This window comes from Triticum urartu, chromosome 4, assembly GCF_003073215.2.
Source record: "Triticum urartu cultivar G1812 chromosome 4, Tu2.1, whole genome shotgun sequence".
Classification (NCBI taxonomy): Eukaryota; Viridiplantae; Streptophyta; class Magnoliopsida; order Poales; family Poaceae; genus Triticum; species Triticum urartu.
The window spans coordinates 386,349,106-386,362,091 of record NC_053025.1 but is presented as its reverse complement, the minus strand read 5'-3'; the positions used below and the strand labels follow the sequence as shown (position 1 = coordinate 386,362,091).

At 43.0% G+C, this 12,986-nt stretch overlaps 1 protein-coding gene across 10 annotated transcripts; it reads right to left on the bottom strand.

Annotated features, from left to right (window-relative positions):
• Positions 1 to 8,305: 8,305 nt before the first annotated feature.
• On the bottom strand, positions 8,306 to 11,399 carry LOC125551722. Of its 10 annotated transcripts, none has more exons than XR_007303069.1 (5): positions 11,100 to 11,396; positions 10,846 to 11,024; positions 10,209 to 10,267; positions 9,350 to 9,487; positions 8,306 to 8,720 (listed from the first exon to the last, which is right to left on the bottom strand). XR_007303069.1 is itself a non-coding variant. In XM_048715020.1 (5 exons), the coding sequence occupies exons 1-4, from the start codon at positions 11,303 to 11,305 to the stop codon at positions 9,369 to 9,371; spliced, it is 543 nt and encodes a 180-aa protein (XP_048570977.1). In that variant the 5' UTR covers positions 11,306 to 11,399; the 3' UTR covers positions 8,306 to 8,720; positions 9,350 to 9,368. The 10 variants fall into 10 exon arrangements, 1 of the variants encoding a protein (XP_048570977.1); XR_007303070.1 differs by having other exon boundaries at positions 11,132 to 11,396; XR_007303072.1 differs by having other exon boundaries at positions 10,834 to 10,993; positions 11,132 to 11,396.
• Positions 11,400 to 12,986: the final 1,587 nt, after the last annotated feature.

Below are 12,986 nucleotides of genomic sequence, written 5' to 3'. Positions count from 1 at the left end.
CGGCTTTTGTCGTTTGAGAGCAACCCACCTCGAAGCCTTTGAGAGAAAATTCCTAGTGAGGAGAAAAGCCCTAACCACCCAGAGCCAGAGTAAATTGGGCATCACTTAAGTCTTCTTGTCTGTGTGATCTGAAGACTTATTACACTTGAGGACTGTGAATCCTCCAGACGGTTAGGCGTCGCGTTCAGAGCATCCAAGAGACATTGTGGATTGCCAGTGAATGAAGTTTGTGAAGGTTTGGGAGTCTACCTTGAAGACTTACCAGAGTGATTGGGCGAGGACTAAGTGACCTTAGCTCAAGGAGAATACGGTGAGGACTTGGTGTCCTGAACTGTGTGTTCAGGACTGGGTGTCAGGGACTGTGTGTCCTAAGGTTTAAATACCTAGCCGCTCCAACCAGACGTATAGTTGTCACAGCAACTGGAACTGGTCCAATATATCATTGTCTTCAACGAGTCACTGGTTTCATCTTCACTTCCTTTTCTTACTGTTACTCATTGTGAAGCCATTGCATGCTTGCTTTATCTTTTGTTTTCACAACGTGAATGTATGATCTATTTGGCTTCATAACTTCTTCCTACCTGATCCTTATTACACTGAAGATGTTTGTCATTGTGCTTTCACTCTATTGAATACATGACCATGGCTGGCCTAGTGTAATCTAACTTCCGCTGCATAGTAATAGGCATAATCTTCGCTGTTTGTCTTCATAACTCTCACGTTTTGAAGACTTTCATAAAAATCGCCTATTCACCCCCCCTCTAGTCGATATAACGCACTTTCAGTTATGATCAGCAGTACTAGTTGGAATAGCTTCTACCCACTTAGTAACATAATCATCAACAGCCAAAATATGTGTATACCCATTGGAGGAAGGAAAAGGTCCCATGTAATCAAATCCACAAACATCAAATGGTTCAACAACAAGTGAATAATTCATAGGCATTTCTTGACGCTTACCAATGTTTCCAATTCTCTGGCATTCATCACAAGATAAAACAAACTTACGGGCGTCCTTGAAGAGATTAGGCCAATAAAAACCAGATTGCAATACCTTGTGAGCAGTTCTATCTCCCGCATGATGCCCTCCATAAGCTTCGGAGTGACATTTCCGTAAGATTTGTTCCTGTCCATACTCAGAGACACAACGTCTAATAATACCATCTACTCCTTTATAAGATGTGGGTCATCCCAAAAGTAATGTCTTAGATCATAGAATAATATTTTCTTTTGTTGATATGTGAAACTAGGGGGTATGTTGTAGCGCCCAAGATGCGATTCTATCCCAATCACATGATGAACTCATGATTGGGGCACAATCGCATTTCGAGCGCATAGCAAGTTGGATATCATTACAGCATACCATGTACTGAATAGATGAAGAATACAATATAAAGGCTTACACTCGCCACAAGTTACATCATTCATACAACAATACATCAATACATGGCAATCAAGCATGGCACTCACGTCAGACCATCGCATTACTTGTACCTGCAACTATTGTTGTAGTAATTTGTGAGCCATGAGGACTCAGCAATCCCATTACCATGGGTATCAAGACTAGCAAAGCTTAATGGGTATGGAAAGGATAAGTGGTGAGGTTCAGCAAGCGACTAAGCATTGTATGGTGGCTAACTTACGAGTACAAGAGTAAGATGAGAAACTATGCAAACGTTCGCAAACTAGTAATGATCAAGAAGTGATTCTAAACTACCTACATTCAACCATAACCCCACCGTGTTCTCTTCTCGACTCACTCAAAAAGAGACAGTCACGGTTACACACGCAGTTGGTGTACTTTAGTTGAGTTTACTTCAAGTCCTCTACAACCGGATATTAACAAATTCCCATCTGCCACATAACCGCGGGCATGGCTCTCGAAAGTTTAACCTGCAGGGGTGTCCCAACTTAGCCCATGACAAGCTCACGATCCGCGGAGATAATCCTCCATCGCAGGACCCTCCGATCAGAATCGGAATCCCGGTGCACAAGACATTTCGACAATGGTAAAACAAGTCCAGCACGACCTCTCGACGTGCCGACACCCTGATAGTAGCCACGCATATCTCGTCTCAGGCCACGATCGGATAAACGAAGCATACAGGATCCAAATACCCCAAGTTTCCTAGGGCGGTCCCGCACGGTGCTCTAGTTTGGGACCAACACCATTAGCACTGGCCCCCTGTATTAGGTTGAATAACGAACCTCGGGTAGCGCTAACTCCCTATGCGTCAAGTTTTTATCATGTTAAGTTATTATGTTGAGCAAAATGGTAAAACCAATGTTGGGCCTTGCTGGAAGAGTTTTATTCAAAACGAACTGTCAAGAGGGGCCCATAAACCCTCATCGTGGTAGAGACGCAAAATCAAGGAACATAACATCGGTATGACGGAAACTAGGGCGGCATGAGTGGAACAAAACACCAGGCAAATGGTCGAGCCTTCCACCCATTACCAAGTATATAGATGCATCTATTTATATATAAAAAATACTTGATGGGTTAACCAAAATAAAGATAATTAGCTTAAAAATCCCACAATAATTAGAAACATCCGACCTTTAATTATGTGTAACTATTTCCAATCAACAATGTGTGACCGTTAGATCTTCATAAACCAAGTGGCCCCGTAACGTGAGAAGATCTACATAAATCAGGTGGCCCCATAGTGTGAGATCATAACAAATTGGATCCATAATAAAAAATAAAAAATGTTACAAGCAGGGTCAGATTTCTCGCACGTGAGACCATAACAGGTTGGGCCTATAAAAAAATCCCCTGGCGACCACACTAGGGTTCCCCTTATCCCCTGGCGACCACGCTAGGGTTCCCCCCAAATCTGCTTCCCACCACCAAATCTCACGTCCGATCGCTGTCTCTGCGATCTCTGCGTGATTCCCAACTGTTCAGCGCTCCCATTAGTCGGACTGCATGGCGGGGAGGGGTTCTGCGGCGGCCGACCCGAGAGGCGACGGCGGCGGTAGTGGCAACCAAACAGGAACTCAATCAAATCTGACGGATAGGTTTGCGGGACTGAATTTGCATGGAGAGGAGGAGGAAGATCTGGATCTGTCTGGCGAGATTGATGATCTGATAAAGGAGACAAGATGGATTGCCATCTTTAGGGTTCACACCTCTAAACCCTTTAGCCATGTTTCGTTGTTTAAAACTTTGAGGAACGCCTAGATCCCAGCTCAGGGGGTGACTTTCAAAATCATAAACCCTGACTGGTTCCTTGCGCAATTCTCTTGCCTGGGGGATTGGGACTGCGTGATGAGGGGAGGGCCGTGGCTGTTTAGAAACACAGCAGTTGTTATAGAGGAATATGATGGAATCACCAATGCTGAGGATTACAAACTGGATCATATACCAGTGTGGGCAAGAATTGTGGGCATACCTGATGGCCTAATGAAAAAGAAGGAAACTGCAGAAAAGATTGCAAAGAAAGTAGGCCAACCGATCTTAGTCATAGTTAATGAAGGTCGTCTGAACCCGACCAAATACTTGAGGGCTAGGGTGTTTGTGATGCTTGATACACCCCTGGTTAGGTTTGTGCCACTGACGCTTAGGGAAAGAAAGAGATATCCAGTTGAGTATGAGAAACTTCCTGATTTTTGTTACTTCTGTGGATTGATAGGGCATGTTGTTACGGAGTGTGGTGATGGTATACACAGCCCTGAGAGCTGTGATTGGGGTGAATGGCTCTTCGTTGATTTTGATGGCCCAGCAGGGAGAGGGAATAATAGAAGTGGTCGAGGGGGGCAGCTGGAAGAGGAGGTGGTCGCGGAAGTGGTAGAGGAAATGCGGGAGACCCAAACCAAGAGGAAGAGTTGGAGATGGACCTTGATGGAACTGATGGTGCTAGTGAAACTGCAATAGTCCCTTCCGCGCGCAAGCGACTGATAGGACAGGATGGCAATATCAATGGGCCGAAGTGCACACTGGTGGCCCGGGTGGCTCAGGCACACCTCTGCCACCAGGATATGTTTCGGAACAAGTTCATCTTCTGGAGAATACTAGCAATGTGGAGTCTGTGGATAAAAGTACGATGAGTACCCTGTAGAAAATTCATGACCCAAAGAGACTGAGATCGACAGAGAACAATACTTCTAGCAACATATCGGCGACTCCCTTCGAGGGTGATCGCCGGGCGCTATGAAACTCATATGCTGGAACTGCTGTGGCATGGCCAGTGTTGCGGCAGGAAGAGCTCTTCTGGATATCCAGAAGCAGTGGGGGTCGGATGCCGTCTTCCTGTCTGAGACGCATCTGAACAAAGTTAAGGCAGGGAAACTACGGAGAAAATTAAAAATGGATTGTATGGAAGTGCATGAGAGTGATGGAGCAAGTGGGGGGTTGCTTCTTTTTTGGAGGAGACCTGTGGCAATACAGTTGAGAGATAAAGATAAAAACTTCGTAGATGTTACGGTGGGAGATGGTACGGATGAGGTATGGAGGTTTACGGGCTTCTACGGGAAGCCGAAGTGGGAAGATAAGCACTTGTCATGGTCGTGCTTGCGTCATCTACACCAGCGAGTTAATCTTCCATGGATGATAGCTGGTGATTTTAATGAAATTTTGTATTCCCATGAAAAAGAGGGTGGAGCTCCGAGGCCAATGCACATGATGCAGAACTTTTGAGATGCCCTTGTTGATTGCGAGATGGAGGATATGGGATGTAACGGTGATCTTTACACTTGGAGGAGGAGGAGGCTTAGGGAAAGGCTGGACAGAGCGGTATGTAATGGCCAGTTTCATGGTTTATTCCCAAGTACAAAAGTCACTAACACTTCTCATATAAAGTCAGATCATAGACCCCTCTTCATTGATACCGAGGGGGATGGGCAGGTAGTTCCTCAAACCCATCGGAAGTGTTTTGAGTCGAGGTGGTTGCAAGAGGATAACATTATGCGAGTGGTGTCCAATGCGTGGGAACGTTCAGACCCGACAGCGCTAATTGCAGAACGAACAGCGAGTGTCCATTCCACTTTGCATGAGTGGGATCGCTCGATTTTGAAGGCACCCCAACGGCGTCTGAAGGAACTAAAGGAGGAGTGGAAAAGTTGCGGTCGGGCCCTCTCACTGATGAGGCGGGAGACAAGCAGCGAATTCTGTTAATGGAGATAGAGGAAAATTTGGAAAAGGAAGAGATCTACTGGGTTCAGCGCAGCCGAGCAAACTGGCTCAAATTTGGAGACCGTAACACCAATTTCTTTCATAATTTTGCATCGGCTAGAAAGAAGAGAAATTTTATAAAACGCCTGATGGATGACTCGGGTGTTTGGAGAGAGAGTAATGATGCTATGAGTAGTCTGATTAGTGATTATTTTCAGCACCTCTTCTCTGCTGAAGTAAATGTACTAGATATGAATGTTATCAATAAAGTTAAGAGGAAGGTTACGGATTATATGAATGAGTCACTCATTGCACCATATACAAAGGAGGGGGTAAAAAAAGCTCTTTTTAGTATTGGTGACTTAAAAGCGCCAGGGCCGGATGGGTTACACGCTATTTTCTACAAAAAATTCTGGCACTTGCTTGGAGGTGATCTCACCAAGGAGGTCCTGGAGGTTGTTAATACATGCATTATACCCGAGGGGTGGAACTCTACCACTATTGTCTTAATACCAAAAGTGAATAACCCAGAAAAAGTTACCCAATTTAGACCCATAAGTTTGTGCAATGTGGTATATAAGGTGATTTCAAAGATGCTTGCGGCACGTTTAAAGGTTTTCCTCCCAGATATTATCAGCGAGACCCAAAGTGCGTTTGTGCCGGGCCGCATCATCAATGACAATGTCATAGTGGCGTGTGAATGCCTACATACGATGAAGAAACGGAAGAAGGGAAAGGTTGGCACTTGTGCAATAAAACTTGATATGCATAAGGCATATGATAGAGTGGAATGGACGTTCCTGGAGGCCATGCTCACCAAGTTAGGGTTTCATGCCCAATGGATTCAGATGGTTATGTCTTGTGTGAGAACGGTTGAATACAAGGTACGGTTTAATTCCAATGAAACACTCCCCTCTTTGCCAACGAGAGGCTTGAGATAGGGGGATCCCCTCTCCCCCTATCTTTTTCTTTTGTGTGTTGAGGGACTGTCAGTGTTAATAGCTCATGAGGAAGAGGCGGGGAACCTAATTGGAGTGCAGGTATGCAGAGATTCACCAACTATATCCCATCTGCTTTTTGCATGATTCCCTAATTCTCATGAGAGCGGATAACCAGAATGCTAACACGCTGAGATCGATCTTGGATGAGTGCTGTGCAGCGTCCGGTCAACTGGTTAGTGAATCTAAGTGTTCTATTTTTTTCAGTCCTAATACAAATGTGGAAGTGAAGGCTGATGTATGCCAAATACTGAACATCATGACTGAGTCCATCTCAGACAGATACTTGGGCCTACCAGCCATGATTGGTGTGGACCGAGTGGACTGCTTTAAACACTTGATTGAAAGGATTCAAGCATTGGTAAATGGTTGGAAGGAGAGAACTCTATCTTTTGGGAGAAAAGAGGCTTTGCTGAAAGCGGTGGCCCAAGCCATCCCAACCTATGCGATGGGTGTATTCAAATTCCCAAAGAAAATATGCAAGGGAATCACTGATGTAATGTCGCAATTCTAGTGGGGAGATGAGGAGGATGAGCGTAAGATGCATTGGTTTGCATGGTGGAGGATCTGTACAAAGGAGAGGGGAGGCATGGGATTTCGGTACATTCAGAGTTTTAACTTAGAGATGCTCGCGAAACAGTGCTGGAGATTAATTGACAACTATGATTCCCTATGTGCTCGAGTCTTACGAGCCAAGTATTACCCCACGGGAGATATACTAAACAGCCAGTTAAAGAAGGGTTCGTCCTATGTGTGGCAGAGCATCTGGTCAGGAATTCAAACTTTCAAACATGGTTGTATTTGGAGAGTGGGTAACGGAAACAAGATAAACATATGGGATGATTGCTGGATTCCAAACAGTGCATCAAAGAAAATCCTTACAGCCCGTGGGAACTGAGTTCTCACAATGGTGAACGAGCTCATAGACCCAACTACGGGAGAATGGGATGAGCAACTGATTCGGGACAACTTCTGGCATATAGACGCAGAACGGATTTTGCAAATCCCATTATTTCATGTGGAAACTGAAGACTATGTGGCATGGTATCTAACAAAGAGTGGAGTTTTTTCAGTACGCCCCGCTTACTATAAACAGTGGGAGATGAGCTATGCGTCAGAGGACAGCAGCTTGGTCCGATCAGCTATGGCACCGCATAAAGTTTGGGAAACCTTGTGGACTTTGAAAGTGCCTGCGAAAATAAAAATTCACATCTGGAGATGTCTACATAACACAATACCCTGCCGTAGTGTGCTAATGAACCGTCATGTGGGGAATATATCTGGCTGCCTGTTTTGTTCAGAAGGAGCAGAAGATCTCGCGCATATGCTGTTTAAATGTGCTAGATCACAAGAAGTGTGGAGATCTCTGGGAGTTGCAGACGATATAAATTTTGCTTGTCAAATGGATCGAGCGGGTTCAGCAGCTATAGAGTTTTTTCTCTGTGATACCTATTTTCGAAGACAATATAATGGTGTGCTTGAGCTACCGGAGTTGTTTACCACAACCTATTGGTATATTTGGTGGCAACGGAGACAGTTTGTGCGGGGTGAGGATGTTGCCTCTCCAGCGCGAATGGCCGTAGCAGTGGCAACCCTATCTCTGAACTATGTCCGGGGAGCACAAACAAAAATGACACCAAAAGTGAACAACTGGCCGGGGTTTTTCGCTGGGCAGATAGTCATTAACGTTGATGCGTCGTTCAGAGAAGGAGATTATGCAGGATCTTGTGGAGTGGTCATCCGTGACTATCGTGGAAATTTCATGTCGCTGCTAAATTTCATGTCTGCAGCGACAGCAACACTCGACCATGTACCTGATGTTGAGACAGCTGAAGCTGCGGCTATATTAGAAGGAATGAAGCTAGCAAAGGAAACAGGGTGCCATAATGTGATAGTAAGATCAGATAATATCACGGTGGTGGAGGCACTCAAACTGAATGGAGGCTATTCTATGGTGGCAGCGCCGGTGCTGGATGAATGTCGCAGTTATCTCGAAGATTTCGGGAAGTTAACTATTAAGCATTGTATTAGAGTCGAATAATGTAGCTCATGAGCTCATGAGTTAGCATGTTGGGGAGGTGCCAATATTCCATCTCGATGGGTTCATGACCCGCCTGGTTTCAATGTAAATCTTTTAGATCTTTTGATTAATAAAGTAAACTTTCCCGTAAAAAAAAACAGGTTGGGCCTATACACAAACTCATGATAAGCTGGACCATCAACTAATAAAAAACAGGCTGCACCATCCCACGAGCGATCAGACCATCCCATGTAATAAAAAAATAGGGCGTACAGGGTAAGAAACATGACCAAACTCTGAAGATCCTGCCCACAAAAAAACTGTACAAAGATGCCATCCCTCCAAACAAATCCAAACTCTCAGAAATTTGCAGAGATTTGATCTCTCCAAACAGAATATCTCTAGATAGGACCAAAATCTCATGGTCGCATGCATATAAAAAATCTCTCGGCATCCGAACAACCTTGTACGTCATCTTCCTCCATTGAACAACACTTTAAGGTCAACTTCCTCCAACCAGTGGCACTTCGGCATTGGGCACCAGCCGGCTCCGTTGAGCAACTAGATCACCTCCAGTATGTACGATCTGCATGAAATTATAGATCAGACCTATTAATGGATAATGAGAGGATGTCGCCCACTATACCCCCACAAAAAAATGAAAAACAAATGGAGACCCTCAATTACTCTGGGCAGTGCTAAACTAAAATCTTATTCTAGCGTGATCCTCTACTATATTTTGGGTTGTGGGATGGCTTCCATAGGCCTCAAATCAATTAAGAAGCACATGACAGTGCAGTATGGTAATCACTTGGAGTTTGTAGATTAGATAATGGTTCACATAATACTTTGCATGAGTACCTCGGTAATTTTGTCTAATAAAGTACTCCCTCCGTTCCAAAATAGATGACCCAACTTTGTACTAACTTTAGTACAAAGTTGTGTCATCTATTTTGGAACGGAGGGAGCACCTCATTAATCAGGTAGAGATTGCTTCGGTCGGCTTCTACTAAAAAATACTCATGATATTTGTGTATTCACATGATGATTGAAACTTAAGTTCCTCTTTATCATTAAAGATTTCTGCAAATCACTGGTCTCGAAAATTGATCTCCTTTACTTGTACGACCAAAAAAATATTTATAGGGTGAAAAGTAATAAAAATAATGAATATTCATAAACTTGAGCATTAATATGTAATAGTAGCACACCCACCATCAAGCGGGGCAGCTGGTCAAGGTCTCAAGCGGCCGAGAAGGGTACTCCCCTGTCCAATGACCAGCGGGAGCACCGCCATGATATTTATCGTCGTCCATCGCCACAGCAAAGCACGATCTCTAGGTCCACCACTGTCTGTAATAATATTATAATACCATCCACTTTAGCTTTATTTGATTTTTTCAAGAAAACGCAAAAGAGCTTGCATTTCATTGGATTGAAAAGAGAGCTTTAGCTTTATATTTGCACTCTCTAATGTGCAGGAATCAACAATGAAAAGAAAAGATGGGCCACATAACAAGGAAGGTTAGAAACCTGCCAAGATGGTTAAAACAAAACATATATGTAATCCAACAAGGTGATCCGTTACTAATGATGAATATTTTGTGTGTGCTATCACAACAAAATTAAAACAAAAAATGCAACAGTTCCAGTTAGGCGTTGGAGGTTCCTAATTAATTTTAGCTTCAACGATAAAACGTATTTTAAATTGTTATCTTATTGATGCAAGTCGAGACAATCAACAAAAATGGCAAGATTGGAAGGAGAATGAAACTTCAAGACAAGAAAAAGATACAACCTCCAATCATAAATGGAGATGTGCCAGACTTCGCGGCTACACACAAAGGAGAAACTTTGATCCATGCGAAGTAAGAAAATCTCCACAAAGTTTCACCCTTATGCAGGTTATCATCCATTTGATTTAATTACAGTTCTCAGTTCAATTTCTAAATTTTAAGAATGCACAACTGGTATTACAGTATACAGGAAGCAGCATTATGTACCTTGCTTATGCTTTGCACATCAGTTCTGCTATCTATGTGCAGCTCAAATATTTCAAAGCATGAAAACTTACCTTCATTAACTCGGTGGTTTTGATGTAGTAAAGTTGTACTCCCTCCGTTTTTATTTAGTCTGCATATTAGGTTTGACCAAAGTCAAACTTTGCAAAGTTTGACCAAGTTTATAGAAAAATATATAAACATTTACCATAACAAATCTATATGATGTGAAAGTACATTCAATAATGAATCTAGTGGTATTGATTTTTTATTGTATATGTTAATATTTTTGTTTATGAACTTAGTCAAAGTTCACAAAGCTTGACTTTGACCAAAGCTAATATGCGGACTAAATAAAAACGGAGGGAGTATCTCACACATTTTACCGTAAAAAAAGTGGTTATAAAGTTCGGACGCCCATGAATTTCCATATCTTTGAGTGCGGCTAATTTTAATTGCTCTATGAAATCACAAAAACATGTTACATTTTGGTCTATCTATAGCTAAGTATAACACGTATGCATGCACTGTGGCTAAAGCAAAAAATATTTTTCCATTCCCACAAGGAGAAATAAAGTGCTTCTGCCGGAGATGAAACAATATCTTACTTCTACTAATTAGGATTTATGTTTATGTAGGGCAAGTAACTCAACAAAAAGGGGGAAATATGACAGAGTTGGGAAAACGAAAAATGGGGACCTGCAGGTCGACCTTCGAAGAATGTTGTCGCTGTGGAGGATGAGGACCATGTCCCGAGCTGCCTCGAGTGGAAAGAGCGACAACGCTCTTGCTTGCGCGCTTGGGGAAGAGAACCTCGCCACCATCCTCACACCCAAGCTGGATCTAAGAGGGGTGCGGCCTACGGGAGATGAAATCCACGACCAAATCAACTACACGGACACCAATTACAACGGGTCAACGGCACTGTGCAGATCGATGATCTCGCCTCATCCATCGTAGTTTACCAGCAAAGGGCTAGGAGAACGAGGAGGCGTACGAGGAGCCAAACCAGCTGTTGTCCCTGTGGCAGCACCAGCTGCGGAGTGGCTTGAGGTGAGGACGAGGAACCTAAAGGCAGCGAACAAGAGAGCAAGCTGATGGGAGGAGCAGCAAATTTTGAGTGAGCAGAGAGAATAAGGAAAGGAGAAAGGGGATCGGGCAAGAGGAACATTGTCACTGAGTGGGTGGAGAGAACGGAGAAGTCCAGGAGACTACAGAATGGGGAAAGTGAACAATCATACTGGTGGGCCCATGAACCCGATTACGTTCTGTACACTGTGAGAGCAAACTATGTGACGTGAAAATATAAGCCACCATTGATACTACCGAGGGCACGTCTCTTAACTAAATCAAGTGATCATGGGAGCACATACCCACCAACATAGGTTTTATCGATTTATACAATATATAAGCAACAGAATAAAAATGTAAAAGAAAGATGTAAATGTAGTTAGCATATCTCGCCAAAAAAAATACAGTTAGCATGACATGCATAATTAGCAAGTCAGGGATGAAGGGATCACACACACACACACACACACACACACACACACACACACACACACACACACACACACACACACACACACACACATATATATATATATATATATATATATCGACCAAAACCCAAATGTACTAAAAACAAGACTATGTTTGCAAGAGTTCTATATTTGAAATGGCGTCATATTTGGTACTCTCTACGTTCCATAATGTAGTGCGCCCACACTTTTCGAGATCCAACTTTTACCGTAAATTCAACCAACAAGACCGACTGCGTCGGGGATAAAAATTATATCACTAAATTCATATTGAAAATACGAATTCAGTGGTATGATTTTTGCTTCCCCCGCAGTCGGTCTTGGTAATTAAATTTACGGTTAAAGTTGAATCTCGGGAAACGCGATCACACTATATTGTGGAATGGGAGGGAGTATAAAAAATTGTCAGATAAAATAGTATGATCTCACATTTATAACTTAATAAAATCCTAGCTCGCGCATCAAGCGGGCCACTTTGCTAGTTAATTAAATAAGAAATAGTGTGATATCCCATGATATCCATGTCCCAACATGGAAAAACTACAACTGCACATGTGAGCAAAGCGGTAACATAGCCAAACAATAGTTTGCTAGGATGTTGGAAAAAGGTTAGAGGCTATCATGGCAATTTGGGAGGCTTGATAAACAAGTGGTAGGTAGCGCGACATAGCGATAGCATCGAGACAACTAGCAAAGCAAAGATAGTAGTGGTATCCAGAGTAACGGTCATCTTGCCTGAAATCCTGCTAGGAAGAAGACCGAATCCATGAAGAAGACGAGCCAACGTAGTCGAACAGATCCTCACAACCGCAACGTGACCGGAACTATCAAGAAGAAGCACAACCGGGAAGAAGCAAACAACATACTAAACATACATCACATAAACATGGCATGATGCGCAACCAAGCATATGATGCATGTCCGGTTTAATGAAACATGGCAAGGCAAGGCAAAGTGCAACAAACAATAGTACACATTAAGTGGAGCTCAATATGCAACGAGTTGCATATTGACGAAACACCACATTTGAAGGAAATATGCCCTAGAGGCAATAATAAAGTTGTTATTTATATTTCCTTATATCATGATAAATGTTTATTATTCATGCTAGAATTGTATTAACCGGAAACTTAATACATGTGTGAATACATAGACAAAACAGAGTGTCCCTAGTATGCCTCTACTTGACTAGCTCGTTAATCAAAGATGGTTAAGTTTCATGACCATAGACATGTGTTGTCATTTGATGAACGGGATCACATCATTAGAGAATGATGTGATGGACAAGACCCATCCGTTAGCTTAGCATAA

What these genes read in the sequence shown, in the direction of transcription:
- LOC125551722 (XM_048715020.1), bottom strand. Translation starts at nt 11,305, where the DNA reads ATGTTCCTCTTGCCCGATCCCCTTTCTCCTTTCCTTATTCTCTCTGCT. An exon ending in CTTCGAAGGTCGACCTGCAG is followed by an intron (nt 10,268 to 10,833) that starts GTCCCCATTTTT and finishes CCTAATATGCAG; the next exon opens with ACTAAATAAAAACGGAGGGA. An exon ending in AAACCACCGAGTTAATGAAG is followed by an intron (nt 9,488 to 10,208) that starts GTAAGTTTTCAT and finishes ATATTATTACAG; the next exon opens with ACAGTGGTGGACCTAGAGAT.